The 19,355-nt window shown below is 45.1% G+C and overlaps 1 protein-coding gene across 4 annotated transcripts in view; it reads left to right on the top strand.

Moving 5' to 3' along the window:
* The window catches only part of EVC2 (EvC ciliary complex subunit 2), a 198,472-nt gene that overhangs the window by 98,153 nt on the left and 80,964 nt on the right, over positions 1 to 19,355 (top strand). For all 4 annotated transcript variants that reach the window (XR_007517705.1, XM_049886523.1, XM_049886522.1 and 1 more), the window contains exon 10: positions 10,549 to 10,873. Coding sequence is in view for 3 of the 4 variants with exons in the window: in XM_049886523.1 (XP_049742480.1) it covers positions 10,549 to 10,873 (325 nt within the window). In the remaining variant the exon portion in view is untranslated. The remainder of the gene's footprint in view (positions 1 to 10,548; positions 10,874 to 19,355) is intronic.

Here is a 19,355-nt window from a genome sequence, read left to right as displayed (position 1 = left end):
ACAGATTGAATCATGTCCCCCAAAACTATATGTTGAAGTCCTAATCCCTGGTACCTGTTAATGTGACCTTGTTTGGAAATAGGGTCTTTAAGATGCAATCAGTTAATATGAGGTCGTACTGGAGTAGGATAGGTCCTAAACCAATATGAGTCGTGTCCTTATAAAAGAGGAAAAGAGACACAGAGGGAAGACCTTATGGCCAGCTGATGATGCAGTTAGAATTAAAGTGATGAATCTATAAGCCAAGGAACGCCAAGGATCGCTAGCCATACCAGAAGCTAGGAGAGAGGCAGGAACAGATTCTCCCTCAGAGCCTCAGAAGGAATCAACATGGCAGACACCCTGATCTCGGACTCCCAGCCTCCAGAACTGTGAGATAAATTTCAGCTCTTATGAGCCACCTTTGTGCTCATGAGGAACCTGTAGATAGATCAAGAGGCAGTTGTTTGGACAGTACAAGGAGATACTGAGTGATTTAAAGTCAGGAATGGTGTGTGTCAGGATTGTATCCTTTCACCATACCTATTCAATCTGTATGCTGAGCAAATAATCTGAGAAGCTGGACTATATGAGGAGGAACAGGGCACCAACACTGGAGGAAGACTCTAACAACCTGTGTTATGCAGATGACACAACCTTGCTTGCTGAAAGTGCAGAGGACTTGAATCACTTACTAATGAAGATCAAAGACCACAGCCTTCAGTATGGATTACACCTCAACATAAAACAAAAATGCTCACAACAGGACCAATAAACAACATCATGATAAATGGAGAAAAGATTGAAGTTGTCAAGGATTTCATTTTACTTGGATCCACAATCAACACCCACGGAAACAGCAGTCAAGAAATCAAAGTCACATTGCATTGGGTAAATCTGCTGCAAAGGACCTCTTTAAACTGTTGAAGAGCAAAGATGTCACCGTGAAGACTAAGGTGTGCCTGACCCAAGCCATGGTATTTTCAACAGCATCATATGCATGTGAAAGCTGGACAATGAATAGGGGAGACCAAAGAAGAATTGAAGCCTTTGAATTGTGGTCTTGGTGAAGAATATTGAATATACCATGGACTGCCAAAAGAATGAACGAACCTGTCTTGGAAGAAGCGTGGCCAGAAAGCTCCTTAGAAGCGAGGATGGCGAGACTGCATCTTACCTACTTTGGACATGTTGCCATGAGGGATCACTCCCTGGAGAAGGACATCATATTTGGTGAAGTACAGGCTCAGCAGAAAAGAGGAAGAACCTCAACGAGATGGATTTACACAGTGGCTGCCACAATGGGCTCAAGCATAACAACGATTATAAGGACGGTGCAGGACCGGGCAGTGTTTTGTTCTGTGGTACATAGGGTGGCTATGAGTTGGAACCGACTCGACGGCACCTAACAACAACAACGTGAGCCACCTTGGAAAGCCTGGTGGTCTAGTGGTTAAGAGCTTTGACTGCTAACCAAAAGGTCGGCAGTTTGAATCCACCAGGCGTTCCTTGGGAGCTCTATGGTGCTGTTCCACTCTGTCCTACAGGGTTGCTGCGAGTTGGAATCTGCTTGGCAGCAGTGGGTGTGGTTCTTGGTTTTGGATGAGCTGGCTGGTCTGTGGTACTTTGTTACGGCAGCCACAGGAGATTAAGAAAGAGTCCTGGTGGTGCAGTGAGTAAGTGCTCGGGTGCTAAACCAAAGGTTGGTGGTTCAAACCCACCAGCTGCTCCTCAGGAGAAAGATGTGGCAGTCTGCTTCTGTAAAGATTTACAGCTTTAGAAATCCTATGGGGCAGGTCTCCTCTGCCCTACAGGGTTGCTATAAGTTGAAATCAACTCCACAGCAATTGGTTTAGTTTTGGTTTTATGCCGGGCATTTTATGTTTCTGATCTGGTTAGCGCTAAACAATAGCCTATGAGAGTTGTCCCCGCTATACTGGTGGGGAAACTGAGAAACTCAGAAAAACTGAGTACTCTACCCAGGTCCCTTAGCTAGTTAAGTGGTTTGACACCAAAGCTCTTTGACAGAGAGGTCTTCTTGTTCGTTTCAGTCTCCCTCTCACAATTTACCCAACACTGGCAACCACGGATACTTCTTGTGCAAGTTAATAAATGGATTAATGAATGAGTGATGGATGGGGTTGTCAAGTAAGCTGTGTTAGTCTCCTACTTTGCTGTAACAAATTACTGTAAGCTAGTGACTCAAATATTCTGTTGATATCTGGAAGGTTTTCACTGGCTCATTTTTTTTTTCAGAAGTAGATTGCCAGGGCCTCCTTCATAGTCCATCTTAGTCTTGAAGCTGCACTGAAACCTGTCCACCATGAGTGACCCTACTGGTGTTTGAAATACCGATGGCATAGCTTCCAGCATCACAGCAACAAGCAAGCCATCACAGTATGAGAAACTGACAGACAAGTGCTGGGCCGGGCAACATTTCATTCTGTTGTATGTAGGGTCACTATGTTTCTTAACTGACTCAACAGCACCTAACAATAACAACAGCATAAATTAATTTTCTTACATTTCTGGAAATCAGAAGTCCAAAAAGGGTCTAACGAGCAAAAATCAAGGTGTCACAGGACTGTGTTCCTTGTGGAGGCTGTAGGGGAGAATTTGGTTCCTTGCCCTTTATAGCTTCTAGAGGCCGCCCACGTTCCCTGGCTTGTGGCCCCTCCTCCATTTTCTCAGCCAGCAATCACACCACTCTTAGCTCTGCTTCCGTTGTCACATCTTTTCTCTGACTCCTTCTGCCTCCGTCTTCCACTTCAAGGACCCTTGTTCTTAATCTTCCTATGGTAAGATCTCTTCATGGCTCAACCAGTTAATACTTTTGGCTGCTAACTGAAAGATTGGAGGTTCAAGTTCACCCAAAGTGCCTTGGAAGAAAGGCCTGGCAGTCAACTTCCAAGAGGTCACATCAGTGAAGACCCCATGGGGTACACAACTCTAGTCTGACACACATGTGGTTGCCATGAGTTAGAGTAGACTCGATGGGAACTGGAAAAGGAAATCTTAGGATCAGCTGATTAGCAACTGTAATTCCATCTGCATCCTCAATCCCCCTTTGCCGTGAAATCTAACAGACCCACAGGTTTTAGAGGTTAGGACATAGACCTCTTTATGGGGCTATTATTCCGCCTTTAATGAAGGAGTCTTCATTAAAGATCTAAATCTGTTTTGTTTGTCCTAGAGTGGAGACATGTCTTCTCCTCTGAACTTGTGGAATGCTGTTTGGTTGGTTGGTTGGACACCGAACCATGCACGGACTGCCTCGATCGGTCTCCCGTTCCTTTCTTGCCTTGTAATGTGGAAAGCACTCTTTGCAGACGTACATGTGCAGTGAATACTTGTTGAGAAAATGCAAGATCGAATGAATGAACTGTTGTTTAAAACTAGACCAGCTGGGTTGTGTCTAGAGGACACAGGAGCCAATGTGATCTAAGGTGATGAAATTTTAGCATCAGGAAAGAATAATGACTGCAGTTATTGAACCCACAGTGGGTCTCTATGAGTCAGAACTGACTTGACGGCACCTAACAACAACATTGAAACCAACAAATACGTAAAAATCTATAATTTCATGGTGATGTTATGGAGAGATGCCAACGATCACGAGGATGGCGCACAACCGGGCGATGTTTCGTTCTGTTGTACATAGGGTTGCCAGGAGTCAGAGTCGACTCTGAGGAAGCTAACCTCCATAATTCTGCAGGGACAGGAGGGTCTTCCTTGTTGCTATTGTTAGGTGCCCTCCATTCGGTCCTGTCCTGACTCATAGTGACACTATGTACAGCGGGATGCCCGATCCTCTCAATCGTTGTTATGCTTGAGCCCATTGTTGCGGCCACTGTGTCAATCCATCTTGTTGAGCTTCTTCCCCTTTTTCACTGACCCTCTACTTTACCAAGCATGATGTCTGTCATGGATTGAATTGTTTTCCCAAAAAATGTGTGTATCAATTTGGTTGGGCCATGATTCCTGGTGTTATGTGATTGTCCACCATTTTATCATCTCGTGTGATGTGTTGTAAATCCTGCCTCTATGATGTTAATGAGGGGGGATGGGTGGCAGTTGTGTTGATGAGGTAATCTATGGGATTGAATTGTGTCTTGAGCAGGTTTCTTTTGGGATATAAAAGAGAGAAAGGAACAGAGAGACAGGGGAATGTTATATCACTGAGAAAGCAGTGCTGAGAGCAGAGTATGTCCTTTGGACCCAGGGTTCCTACGCAGAGAAATCCCTAGTCCAGGGGAAGATTGATGAGAAGGACCTTCCCCAGAGCCAACAGAAGGAGAAAAGTTTCCCCTGGAGCAGACATCCTGAATTTGGACTTTTAGCCTATTTTACTATGAGGAAATAAATTTCTCTTCATTAAAGCCATCCACTTGCGGTATTTCTATTATAGCAGCACTAGATGACTAAGACAAGATCCTTCTCCAGGGACTGGTTCCTTCTGATAATATATCCAAAGTAAGCAAGACAAAGTCTAGCCATCCTTGCTTCTAAGGAACATTCAGGCTGTACTTCTTCCTAGACAGATTTTTTTTTTTTACTGTGCTTTAAGCAAAAATTTACAATTCAGGTCTGTTTCTCATATGAAAACATATACACACATTGTTATGTGACCCTAGTTGCACACTCCTCCTCTCCGCCCTGTATTCCCCGTGTCCATTCAACCAGCTCCTGTCCCCTCTGCCTTCTCATCTCGCCTCCAGACAGGAGCTGCCCACACAGTCTCATGTGTCTACTAGAGCTAAGAAGCACACTGCTCACCAGTATCATTTTATGTTTTATAGTCTAGTCTAATCTTTGTCTGAACAGTTGGCTTCAGGGATGGTTTTAGTTTTGGGCTAACAGAGCGTTCAGGAGCCACGACTTCTGGGGTCCCTCCAGTCTCAGTCCAAGACAGATTTGTTCGTTCTTCTGGCAGTCCATGGTATATTCAGTATGCTCTGCTAACACCATAATTCGAAGCTGTCAATTCTTCCTCAGTCTTCCTTATTCATTGTCTACCACACCTCTCTGTGGATGGGGTGGGGGTTGGGGGTCTTCCTAGTTTCAGCTAAATGTCCAGACTCACAAGACTTTCACCAGCCAACTTGTCCATACACAGAAGGTTAGAGGGCGGCGGCAGCTTGTACTCATGACAACGTTAGGCACTCCTCTCCAGGTGTCCTTGCTACCTGTCACACTGCAGCCTGTATACCTCTCCGGGAGGCATCACCCTCCCAGGTGAGCTGAGAAGCTCCATGTGATCCACAGGAGCCAATATCTCTTTGACCAATTCACAGCCTGTAACTTCCAGGGTCCTCCCCAGGGACATGCTCGGTTACAAGCATCACCACCCTCAGGGACATCCAAAGTATGGCATTCCCATCAGGGATTTATGCTTCACCGACAGGCCTTCCCATCCAGACGTAATTTACCAATCAGACATCATTTTTTTTTCATAAGCATGCCGTTGTCGGTTGCTAGGTGCTGTTGAGTCAATTCGGATGCATAGTGACCCGATGTGACAGAGTAGAACTACCCCATAAGCTTTTCTTGGCTGTAATCTTTACGGGAGCAGATCGCCAGGTCTTTCTCCTGCGGAGGCCCTGGGTGGGTTCGAACCTCCAGTCTTTCTGTTAGCAGCCAAGTGCTCAACCGTTGTGCTACCAGGCCTCCTTTATAGGCTACATTGCCTAATAACATGTTTGATGTTCTTGTCCTCATTAGATTTCTAGTGGGACAGAGCTGAAGAGTTAGCGAAAGCTCAGATTCTTGGGGAGCTGGGGAAAGTTTTGTTAACTTTTGCCCTCATGCTAAAGCAAAACCAAACAGACAAACACACAGACCAGAACTCATGGTCGCCATTGGAGGGTGCGATGATACTAGCTCCTTAATGAGAAAGTTGATAAAGTGCAAGGAGAGAATCAAATATCTCCTGTCCTGTGAACTTTTAAGTCAGGGTAACTGAATTCTTCTCTCTGAAGAATTCTAGCTACAAAATGTGGCAGAAATAACAAAACTAGAAAGTCTGCATTTTTCAACCCCTGAAGAAATCATGGATCTAGATAACAATTATAAATGGGTGCTAAAACCATTAGGCGAAGGGTTGATGGGGAATTTTATAATGCAGGGATATCATCCTGGCCTCACTTGAACCTACAGATCTAAAATAAAACAACAGAACAAAAACGTTAGCTGTGGCAACAGCTGCTATTGTCAAAACGCTAGGTGGAGACCATAGTTGCAAACCATTAGGGGAAAGGTTGATAGAGAATTTTATAACGCAGGGATCCTTCTGGCCCCACTTGAACCTACAGATGCAAAACCAAACCAAACCAAAAGCAGTTGCTATAGCAACAGTTGCTATGCCAGTTCCAACTGATGGCAACTGGCTATGCGTCCAAGTAGAATTGTTCTCCGTAGGGTCTTCAATGGCCGATTTTTTGAAGTAGATCAGCAGACCTTTCTGCCAAGGCATCTCTGGGTGGAGGCGGACTGCCAGAACTTTTGGTTAGCAGCTGAGCACTTAGCTGTTTGCTCCACCCAGGGACCCCTGCAGATCCATCAGCCCATGGTACGATCCAGTGAGGGCACTGATGGTTCAAGGATAGAAGTCTCGTCTCCCATGCAGAAGACCCAGGTTTGATTCCCGGCTGATGCACCTCATGTGCAGCCCCCACCCGTTTGTCACTGGAGGCTTGTGTGTGGCCCTGGTGCTGAACAGGCTTCAGTGGAGCTTCCAGACTAAGGTGAAAAAGCCCCAGCTATCTGCCTCTGAAAACTAGCCACTGAAAACCCTGTGGATCACAACCGTCCGACTTGCAGGCAATCATGGGGATGGTGTAGGCCCGGGCAGTGTTTCGTTCCACTGCGCACGGGGTCGCCACGGGTCGGTGGCTGACTGCACGGCAGCTAACAGCAGCAGTAACCACAACCTAGTAAGGAGCACACGGCACTAATTATAAGGTGTTTTGAAAAACAAATTGAATCTGACTCCGGTCCAGACCTATCAGTTTATAGGAAACATGAGAATTGCAGAATAATAAAACGCCATGGAAGCATTCAGCCAATTCCAGAATATGGGGCATCACACAGGCTGAGTGGCCTCATCTCCTCAACAAATCAGTGGCATGGAAGAGGAAATGAGAGGACGGAATTCTATAAAATCGTGAAGGTGACACAGGAGCGGGTAACTGAGGAAATCATCGTGAATATTGAAAGCGCTACACAAAGATGCTTACTTACTTCAGGGTTATTTTAAATTTTGAAATTTCCAAGTAATATTTGCACAAGGATAGAAGTATGGGTAACTGAACTGTGATGTATCCCGTGATGACATATTCTGCAACCATTATAAATGACGCTGTTACGGTCTTTAAATGCCACCGAAAGATCCCTGTTACGGTGTTAGTTAAAAAAGAGGGTGAAATTGTACTTGCACCTATGTAAATGGCGTTTTTGTTGTTCATTTGGCTCTGACTCGTGGTGACTGTCGTGGATTAACTTGTGTCCCCCCAAAATAATGTGTCAGCTTAGGCAATGATTCCCAGTTCTGTGCGGTTGGCCTTCATTTTGAGATTGTAATTTTCCTAGGTGTTGTAAATCCTAATCTCTGCCTGTGGTTAATGAGGCAAGATTAGAGAATTAGGGTGGGATTGTAGCACCTTACTAAGGTCACATCACTGATCCGACGTAAAGGGCGTTTCCCTGGGGTGTGGCCTGCACCACCTTTTATCTTACAAGAGATGAAAGGGAAGCACGCAGAGTAGGGGAGACCTCATACCACCAGGAAGGCAGCACCAAGAGCAGAGTGTGTCCTTTGGACCTGGGGTTCCTGTGTGGAGAAGCTTCTAGTCTGGGGAGAAGATCTTTGGCAAGGACCTTCCTCCAGAGCTGACAGAGAAAGCTTTCCCCTGGAGCCGATGCCCTGAATTTTGACTTCTAGACTCCTAGACTGTGAGAGAATAAATTTCTCTTTGTTAAAGCCTTCCGCTTGTGGCATTTCTGTTGTAACAGCACTAGTTAACTAAGACAGTGACCTTATATATAATAGAATGAAACGTTGCCTGGTCCTGCACCATCTTGAATCGACTCGAGGACAGTGGGTTATGTAAGAAATATGTGTAGAAGAAAGACTGGAAGCAAATACAACAAAATGCCTTCATTGGTTGTGATTCAGTGATGAAACTACTGTGATTTTAAACCTTCTTCTATTTCTCCCTGTTTTTCTGGATTTTCCGTCATGAACGTAATGAATTTTTCCCTCTGCATCTTTTTACAGCTTTGCAGAGTTATAGTTAACACACTGTAATAGTCATCGTCTTAAAAGCTTGACGAGTTATGTAACTGTACACAGCCTGCGGTCACCACCAGGGTCAGGTTGTAGAGCACTGTGAGCCTGTGCATCAATTCCTATATATTTTTTAATGACTTTGTTTTTAGAGCAGTTTTAGATTCACAGAAAAACTGAGAAGATAGTACAGAGGGTTCCGTCTGCCCACTCCCAGTTTCCCCTATTAACATCTTAGCATTAGTCTGTAAATGAGTAATTTCTTTGACAATGATCAGCACAAAGCTGGTTCCTGTGAGACAGAGGTTAAAGATGCCCCAAATGTCTGATTTTTCCAAGCTGCTGTCCCCCTCCATCGTCTCTAACACCAACTCCTCCTCCTCCCCTCAGTACTTCCCCTTCTGCCTTTGGGTTCAGTAATTTGCTGCAGCATCTCACAGAACTCACACATGGTACTTACGATTACGGGGTTTATTAGGGAAGTAACAGGTTGCAATTCAGGATCAGGACCAACCTGGAAGTAACAGGAACACCTCAGGATGCAGTTCTGCAAGCAGGACAGCTTCTTCTTGGCTTGATGCCACCAGGCCCTGGTCAGGCCTTGCTGCTGCCTTGCTCTGTATGCCGGCAAGCCCACCGCAGCTGTTTCCTGCTAGTCTCCTGGCTCTCACTGCTCTTGCCGCTGCCACTCTTGCCACACTGTCTCTCGCGGCCCTCAGTGTTACAGCCCCTTCTTTTGTTTCTCCGTGTCTCTCCTAAAACCTCTGTCAGGGAAGCTGGTTATATAGCAAGCTCCTTACCAGTCTCAAGGTGTTCCCCCTCAACCGCCAGCAAGACCACGAACTAACCAATCCTCTACAAGGGTTCCATGTATCCTATTTACATAGTCCTACCCATGCAAGGATTCCATGCACCTTTTTTGCTTTAGAAAACCTGTCCAATCTCCTTGGTAGACCACAGGCACCTTATTTGCATGGCCCCACCCAACTGTTTTGTGGGAGTTACAGGACCGTGGCTAGAAGGGCCGTATGAAAGCAATTCACTGCATCACGGTATGGTACATTTGTTACAATTAATCAACCAGTGTCACGTTGCTGTTACCTGCCTCTGAGCCGACTCCGCCTCATGGTGACCTTATGTATAGCAGAAAGAAATGCTGCCCAGTCTTGCATCATCCTGACAATCACTGGCATGTTCAAATCCATTGTTGTGACTATTGTGCCAATTCGTGTCCCTGAGGGTCTCCCTCACCCTTCTTGGTCCTATACTGTCATGGATTGAATTGTGTCTCCCAAAAATATCTGTCAGCTTGGCTAGGTCATGATTCCCAGTATTGTACGATTGTCTAACATTTTGTCATCTGATGTGTTCCCTATGTGTTGTAAATCCTATCACTATGATGTAATGAGATGGATTAGTGGCAGTTACATTGATGAGGTCTACAAGATTAGATAGTATCTTAAGCCAATCTCTTTTGAGATATAAAAGAGAGAAGTGAGCAGAGAGACGGGGAGCCTCCTACCACCAAGAAAGCAGTGCCAGGAGCAGAGGTTCCTGAGCAGGGAAACTCCTAGACCAAGGGAAGACTGATGACATTGACCTTCCTCCAGAGCTGACAGAGTGCCTTAGCTAGTTAAGTGGTTTGACAACAAAGCTCTTTGACAGAATAAATTTCTCTTTGTTAAAGCCATCCGCTTGTGGTATTTCTGTTATAGCGGCACTAGATGACTAATATATCTACTTTACCAAACATGATGACCTCCTCTAGTGACTGGTCTTTCCTGATGACATGTTCAAAGCAAGCGAGTTAGACAACGTTCTAATCAGCAATGTTGATCCATTATTATTAATTAAAGTCCATACTTTATTCAGATTCCCTTCGTTTCTTCCTAATATTCTTTTTCTGTTTTAGAATACCATCCAGGGTACCACATTTTATTTAGTTGTCATGCCCATAAATTAATTTTTAATTGGAAAAAAAAGTAAACATTATTTTTAAAATCTTCAAATATATTTAACTAGCCATTTTCCTTTTTTTTTTTTACTGTTTACTGTTCTTAGCATGGTACTTAAAAAATTTACTGAATAGAAACTACTAAATTTAGTGGCTAGTCTTAAATAACTGAATAGAGCATGAGGCAGGCAGTAAGGGAAGAGAAAGAAGGGAAAAGGAAGAAAGAAAGGCCTTACCGGCAAATAATTTAAGACTTGAGGGCCTTGGGGGAACCTTTGGTTTCTGTTGTGATTTCATGTAATGGAATTCTCTTGACCTTTGTGTTTTCCAGCTTGGAGATTGCAACCCTAAATCAGGCCGACTCCAATCTGGAGGCTTGTCGAACCCAAATCAGCAAAGACATCATTGCACTTCTACTGAAAAATCTGACCAGCCGTGGCCATCTCTCCCCACAAGTAGAGAGGAGGATGGGTGCTGTTTTCAAGAAGGAATTTCTGTTGCTGGAAAATGAAATACAAGAGGAGTATGATCGGAAGATGGTGGCGTTGACAGCTGAATGTGACCTGGAATCAAGAAAGAAGACAGAAAGCCAGTACCAGAGGGAGATGGTGGCAATGGAGGAAGTGGAAGAGTTGCTGAAACGTGTTAGTGAGAGGGTAAGGTGGCTCTTAAAGAAGCCTTTTGCTTGCCTCACTCCTTCCTTTCAGGGATTTGTCATGTATCCACTCATCCCACCACCCATCTATCTATCCATCCATCTGTCTGCACATCTATCCATTCTTTCATCCACCCACGTGCCTCCCCACTGACCCATCTACCTAACCATCCGTCCATCCATCCACCCATCCATCTATATGGTCATCTACCCACCCACTCATCCATCCACCTATCCATCCATTTACCTATTCATCCATCCACCCATCCATCCATCCGTACAGTCATCTACCCATCCATCATCCATCCATCCATCCATCCATCCGTATGTTCATTCACCCACCCACCACTCATCCATCCATCTTCCTATTCATCCATCCACCCATCCATCTATCCACTGATTTACCTACCCACCCAAGCATCCATCCCGCCCATCTATCCATTCATCCATCCACCTATCCATTCATTTATCCATCTATCCACCCATCCATCTGTCCATCCATCCGTCCGTCCATCCATCCGTCCATCCACCCACCCACCTACCTGTTCATCTGCCCACCTATTCATTTGTCCATCTGTTCATCCATCCATCTGTCCGTCCATCCGTCCATGTATCCATCCACCCATCCATCCATCCATCCATCTGTTTACCCACCCATCCATTTATCCATCTACCCATCCATCCATCTGTCCATCCATCCACCCATCCATCCATCTGTCCGTCCATCCGCCCATCCATCCATGTATTCATTCACTGATCAATCCATCTATCCATCTGTTCATCCACTCATCTATCTACCCATCCACTTATTCATCTGTCTGTCCATCCATCCATGTATTCATCCACCCATTCATCCATCTAGCCATATGTTCGTCCACCCATCCGTCCATGTATCTGCCCATCCACCCATTCATGCATCTATCTATCCATCCACCCACCCAGAATTCATTTAGCACACATTTATTGAGCACTTACTGTCTCTCAGGCACTGTGTTAGAGAGTAAAGGTACAGAGAAAAAGGAGATACGGCTCTTCCATTCAAGAAGTTCATAGTCTACTGAAAGATTCTCACATATAAAAAAACACAACATCATTCAACTATGTTATAATGGAGGCATGTTCAAGGTGCCATGGGGGCTCATAGGGAGAGTAGGAAGGCTTTGTTCTTGGAAGAGTGTATTGCAGAGAGCACGGCTTGGGGAAGGCAGTGCACACGTGTTCCTTGGAACTGGAATCCATTGGATCACGGGTCTCTTCCTCACAGGCTGTAGACACAGAGAGACCTGGATTCACATCCTAGCTCTGCTCCTGAGGACCTCAAATAGCCTAATCCTAAGTCTGTAAAATGAGGCCAATGACATCTACCTTTCAGGGCTGCTGGGAGGAGTAACCGCACACGTGGGTTTCAGAAGGCTGTCAGTGCTCAGAGTTCTGAGAGGTCTGACTTCTCAGCCTTCTCAGAGCTGGCCTCTGTCAGAGTTCAACTCTCATTTTGCCTAGAGATGTGTTAGTTGCTGTCTTCAAAGGAATCATCCCAGAGTTTTTCCCTGAGTGTACCAAATTAAGCCTGATTTCTACCTCACTTGTCTTCCTCCGTGAAGAAGACAGCTTGCCCAATCCATATGCCTAGTCAGGACTCAAGCCTACACATCCTGTTTAGAGGAGTCCTTGGGTGGCACAAACAGTTAATGTGCTCGGCTATTCACTGAAAGGTTGGAGGTTGGAGTCTACGCAGAACCTTGGAAGGAAGGCCTGGTGATCTACTTCCAAAAAATTAGCCATTGAAAATGCTATGGAGCACAGAGCTACTCTGCCATATACGGGGGCACCATGAGTTGGGGTCTACTCGATGGCAACTGGGATCCTGTTCTGAAAATCTACTACCCAAGCTTAGATTGTTGTTGTTTTTAGGTGCTGTCAGGTCGGTTCCGACTCACAGGCGACCTTATGTATAACTGAAGGAAAAGCTACCTGGTCCTGCACCATCCTCACAATCTATGTTTGAGTCCATCTTTGCAGCCACTGTGTCAATCCATCTCATGGAGGGTCTTCCTCTTTTTCACTGACCCTCTACCAAGCATGATGTCCATCTCTAGGGATTGGTCCTTCCTGATAACATGTCCAAAGCATGTGAGACTAAGTCTGGCCATCCTTGCTTTTAAACAGAATAGATTTGGGTGGTTGAATACCCACTGTGTTAGTCACCTTGTGCTGCTGTAACAGAAATACCACAAGTGGATGGCTTTACCAGTGAGAAGTTTATTCTCTCACAGTCGAGTAGGCTAGAAGTCCAAATTCAGGGCACCGGCTCCAGGGGAAGGCTTACTCTTTCTGTTGGCTCTGGAGGAAGGTCCTTGTCATCAGCCTTCCCTTGGTCTGGCAGCATCTCAGCACAGGAACCTCAGGTCGGAAGGACGCACTCTGCTCCCGGTGCTGCTTTCTTGGTGGTATGAGATTCCCATGTCTGTCTGCTCGCTTCTCTCTTTTATATCTCAAAAGAGATTGGCTTAAGACACTACCTAATCTTGTAGACCTCAACAGTATAATTGCCGCTAGTCCAATATCATAGTGATAGGATTTACAACACATAGGGGAATCAAATCAGAAGATAAAATGGTAGACAATCATACAATCATACAAACGAATCATGACCTAGTCAAGTTGACAGATATTTTAGTGAGGACACATGACACCCACTTAGGAACAGCTTCTCAGCTCTTAACTTCCACCCTCTAGACTCTTGGCATCCACAGACATTCCCTGGGAGCTCGTAGTTTTCAGGTGGTCAAGTGTGGCCAAAACATGGGCTAGGAAGAAAGAAAAGAGGCAAGTCTCCCACTGCCTGGCAGCCATGTGCCTCCTTGTGCCTGGTGCCTCCCCTACCATAATACTCAACTTGTTTTGAGGTTAGATTAATTTGTGGTTTGGTTCTTGTATAGTTTCCTAGGGCTGCTGTGATGAATTACCGCCATCTGGGTGACTTAAAACAACAGGCATTTATTTTCTCGCAGTTCCGGAGGCCAGAACTCTAAAATCAATGTGTTGGCAGGGCTGTGCTCTCTCCAGAGGCTCCAGGGGAAGATCCTTCCTTGCCTCTTCCAGTGTTCCTTGGCTTGTGGCCACATTACTGCAACCTCTGCCCATCTTCACGTGGCCTCCTTCCCTGTGGCCCTGTTTTCTCCCCTTCTGTCTCCGGTAAGGACACGTGTCTTTGGATTTAGGGCCCATCCAGACAATCCAGGATGCTCTCTTCCTCTCAAGATTATTAATTACATGTACAAAGACCCTTTTTCAAATAAGGTCACATTCACAGGATGTGGGGGTTAGGATGTGGCCATATCATTTGGGATTCCACTCACTACAGCCCCCAAAAGGTCATTTAGCACTTGGAAGAGGTCTTTTGCAGCAGATTTGCCCAGTGCAGTACATCACTTGATTTCTTGATTGTTGCTTCCATGGGTATTGACTGTGGATCCAAGTAAAATGAAATTCTTGATAAGTTCAATCTTTTCTCCATTTATCATGATGTTGCTTATTGGTCCAGTTGTGAGGAGTTTTGTTTTCTTTATGTCGAGGTGTAATCCATACTGAAGGCTGCAGTGTCTGATCTTCATTAGTAAGTGCTTCAAGTCCTCCTCACTTTCAGCAAGCGAGGTTGTGTCATCTGCATTTACGCAGGTTGTTAATGAGTCTTCCTCCAATCCTGATACCCCATTCTTCTTCATATAGTCTGGTTTCTTGGATTATTCACTCAGCGTAGATGGAATAAAGGTGGTGAAAGGATATAATCTTGACACACGTCATTTCTGTTAAAAAGCAAAGATGTCACTCTGATGACTAAGGTGCGCCTTACACAGACCGTGGTCTTTTTATTTGCCTCATATGCATGCAAAAGCTAGACAATGAATAAAGAAGTCTGGAGAAGAATTGGTGTATTTGAGTATAGTGTTGGTAAAGAATATTGAATATACCATGGACTTCCAGAAGAAGGAACAAATCTGTCTTGGAAGAAGTACCACCAGAGTGCTCCTTAGAAGCAAGGATGAGGAGACTTCATCTCACATACTTCGGACATGTTGTCAGGAGGGATCAATCCCTGGAGAAGGACATTATGCTTGGTGAGGTGGAGGGTCAGAGAAAAAGAGAAAGATCCTGAACGAGACAAACTGACATGGTGGCTGCAACAATGAACTCGAGCATAACAGTGATTGTGAGGATGGTGCAGGACCGGGCAGTGTTTCGTTCTGTTGTACATAGACAGGCTCGCTACGAGTTGGAGCCAACTCAGTGGCACCCAAGAACAACACCAACACAGCTCCCCCCCGCTCCCCCCCAGCCGGCCCCATTCTTTGCTGCTCAACACCACGTTTCCTGGAGCTGGCACATGCCGCTCACTTCAGAAGAATGTTTCGAATGCACTGTTCTGTGATGTAGTGCTAAATAATCTCGTTCTCTCTCTCCCATCCTCTTCTTCCCTAAATTTGTTCTAGTTGTTCCCCTACCACCTCGTAAAAATGAGACATGCTCAGTGAAGGAAACTTGGCAGATACTCCAAAGCAGGGGTCAGGGAACAAAGGCCCAGGAGCCAAATCCAGCATGGCCTGCTGTTGTAGGACCCACGAGTTAAGGGGAGTCCCTGGGTAGTGCAAAGGTGAACATGCTCAGCTGCTAACTGAAAGGTTGTAGGTTTGAGTTCACTCAGAGGTACCTCAGAAGAAAGACCTGGCAATCTATTTCTGAAAAATCAGCCAGTGAAAACCCTGTGCAGTGTACTGGGCAAATAGTCTACATGAATCATGGCCTTATCTACTCTGAGACTAGAAGAACTAGATGGTGCCAGGCTACCACTACTGACCATTCCAATCAGGGCCGCAAAAGATGGACCCTTTTAGAATGGGAGAAAGATGTGGAACAGAACCTCAAATTCCTAAAAAAAAAAAAAAAAAATTAGGACAACAGCAACAACTTGAAAGCCACTCCATCATACGAAACCCCCAAACCAAAAGCTGAACTGGTTGCTGTCAAGTTGATTTTGACTCATGGCAACCCCATGTGTGTCTGAGCAGAGCTGTGCTCCAGAGGGTCTTCAATGGCTGTTTTTTTTTTTTTTTCATCGTGCTTTAAGTGAAAGTTTACAGCTCAAGTTAGTTTCTCATACAAAAATTTATGCACTGTTATGTGACCCTAGCTGCTCTCTCTGTAACGTGACAGCACACTCCTCCTTTCTACTCCGGATTTCCCATGTCCATTCAACCACCTCCTGTCCCTTTTTGCCTTCTCTCCTCATCTTCGGACAGGAGCTGTGCGTTTAGTCTCGTGTATCTACTTGAACTAAGAAGCACACTCTTCATGATATCATTTTATGTCTTATAGTCCAGTCTAATCTTTGTCTGAAGAATTGGCTTTGGGAATGGTTTTAGTCCTGGGTTAACAGAGATTCTGGGGGCCATGTCTTCTGGGGTTTCTCGTCTCAGTCAGACCATTAACTCTGGTCTTTTTACTAGAATTTGAGTTCTGCACCCCACTTTTCTCCTGCTCTGTCAGGGACTCTGTTGTGTTCCCTGTTATGGCGGTCATTGGTGGTAGCCAGGCACTATCTAGTTCTTCTGGTCTCAGGCTGATGGAGTCACTGGTTTATGTGACCCTTTCTTTCTCTTGGGCTCATATTTTCCTGGTGTCCTTGGTGTTCATTATTCTCCTTTGCTCCAGGTGGGCTGGGACAAATTGATGCATCTTAGATGGCTGCTTGCTAGCTTTTTAAGCCCCAGATGCCACTCACCAAAATGGGATGCAGAACTTTTTCTTAATAAACTTTGTTATGCCAATTGAGCTAGATGTCACCTGACACCATAGTCCCCAGACCCCAGCCCCTGCTACTCTGTCCCTCGAAGTGTTTGGTTGTATTCAGGAAACTTCTTAGCTTTTGGTTTAGGCCAGTTGTGCTGCTTCCCCTGTATTGCGTGTTGTCCTTCCCTTCGCCTAGAATAATTCTTGCCTACTATTTTTTTTTAATCTAGTTAGTGAATACCCCCTTCCCTCTCATGCCACCCTAGTAACCATCAAAGAATGTTTTCTTCTGTGTTTAAACTTTTCTTGAGTTCTTGTGATAGTGGTCTCATACAGTATTTGTCCTTTTGGGACTGACTAATTTCACTCAGCATAATGTCTTCCAGGTTCGTCCATGTTACGACATGTTTCTTGGATTCGCCATTCTTTATTGTTGCGTAGTATTCCATTGTATGAATATACCATAATTTGCTTATCCACTCATCCATTGATGGGCACCTAGGTTGTTTCCATCTTTTTGCTATTGTGAACAGTGCTGCCATGAACATTCATGTGAGGGCTCTTATTTCTGTGGGATATATTCCAAGGAGTGGGATTGCTGGATTGTATGGTACTTCTGTTTCTAGCTTTTTAAGGAAGTACCAAATGGATTCCCAAAGTGGTTGTACCATTTTACGTTCCCACCAGTATTGTAAACAATGGCCGATTTATTGAACGTAGATCAACAGGCCTTCTGAGGCACCTGTGGGTGGTATCGAACCTCCAACCTTTCATTTAGTAGCCGAGTGCATTAGCCATTGGATCACCCAAGGGCTCCAGATTTATTGAGTTATCTTTAAACGCCTGTGGAATACCTTATGGCTTTCAAAGCCTTTCTGTGCTGAGGGGTCCTTGGAGAGAAGGGAGGGACATAGACGCTGAAGGCTGATTGTTTGGGCTTGGAGCCTCACTCTGTTTTTCACAAAGCACATTGCTCAGTCTCCCTGGGTATCAGTTTCCCCATCCTTAAAATGGGAATAATAACGATGCTTATCTTATCGACTGTTGTGAGAACACATAAGCTAATATTTGTATAATACACTGACCAGTGCTTGGCACAGAGTCAGCCCTGTAGAAAAGTGTTTGCTATGATTCATCATTTAATGAAATCTTTAATGAAGCCTGTGGCATAGAACAATCAAAGAATGTGACATATCTCCACTCTGAGATGGGAGAACCAACCAAGGACCAGAGGGGAAGGGCCTTGACCGGCCTCCTGCAACCAGCCACTGGAGGTCAGGGCTGTGCTTGACTGGAATCTTTAGCCAGGAGCTTCTCAGATGGTGAAAGAAGATGGTGGGCGTGTGTCTTACGCCGTGCTGCCGAGGCATTCAGACTCCTCGGTGAGTGTCTTCAAGGAAGATTCCTTAAGCACCAGAACACTTATATTTTAACCATGTCTGATGGATGTATTCTTTAAAACATTTTTCCCATCTACCTGTCTTGTTAAACTGAGTACAGGGAGTATAATTTAGTGCAGTCATAATTTTGTGAGTGTGATTTCAGCTTTTTGGTAGTTTGGAGTCAACATTACAAGCAGCGATTGTCCTAGAACAGTCTGGTTTCAGCCTGGGTGTCTCAAACCAGAACTTAAGAGCCCTCTCTCACCCCAGCCCCTGAGGCTCCCCTACAGGACAAGTTGCTTTCCGAGGCACTTGAAACCATGGGATAAATACGCCTCGTTTCCCTGAAAAGTCCATGTTACTGGAAAGTTCAAGAGAGAGCTGGGCATAAAAAGACCAGACCTAATGGTCTGACTGAGACTAGAAGGACCACAGAGGTCATGGTCCCCAGACCCTCTGCTAGCCCAAGACAGGAACCATTCCCAAAGCCAACTCTTCAGGCAGGAATTGGGCTGGGCAAAAAAAAAAAAAAAAAAAAAATTTTTTTTTTTATGGGATAGAAAATGATATTGGTGAGGAGTGAGCTTCTTGAATCAAGTAGACACATGAGACTATGTGGGCAGCTCCTGTCTGGAGAAGAGATGAGAGGGCAGAGGGGGTCAGAAGCTGGCTTAAATAAAGGAGTGTGCTGTCTCATTAAGGGGAGAGCAACAAGGAGTACATAGCAAGGTGTATATGAATTTTTGTATGAGAGACTGACTTGATTTGTAAACTTTCGCTTAAAGCACAATTAAAAAAAAAGAGGGAGTTATTCAAAATATAAAACTTCACCTAAGAATCTGGAATTCCAGCTTCTCCCGTATCCCTGCAGAGCGCCCTCTGGTGGGCTGAGCAACGGCTGCCCCTTTACACAGGGGTTGCTGTCTCCACTTTTCCCCAGTTCTCATCACTCTCTAGTGCCTGGCATACCAGGCCCACCTCAGTCATTTCCACACGTGACCTGCCCTGCTTGGCAGGCCTGGGGGTGTGTGTCCGCTTCTTTACGGCTTAGTTTTCTCATCTGTGTCCCAGGAAGGGTGCAGCAGTCTGGACCCCATTCGCAGGGCAGCGTATTTGGAAGTGGGGGGTGGTTCCTGTGCAAGTTTATTTTAGGAAGTGTTTTCATTCTGACACAAACTCATCATTGCCTTATGCCTCATTCTTAAGCAGAAATTTGTGTGCGTGGTGTGTGTGTGCTTTTTGTGCTAGCTGTGAGAAGCTAAATTAGTTTTACCCATATTTCATTCCTATTAATTTAAATATAGAACCCTGGTG

The sequence above is a fragment of the Elephas maximus genome, chromosome 5 (genome assembly GCF_024166365.1).
Source record: "Elephas maximus indicus isolate mEleMax1 chromosome 5, mEleMax1 primary haplotype, whole genome shotgun sequence".
NCBI lineage: Eukaryota > Metazoa > Chordata > Mammalia > Proboscidea > Elephantidae > Elephas > Elephas maximus.
Note: the sequence above shows the minus strand (reverse complement) of the source record. Positions and strands in the feature narration are given on the sequence as shown.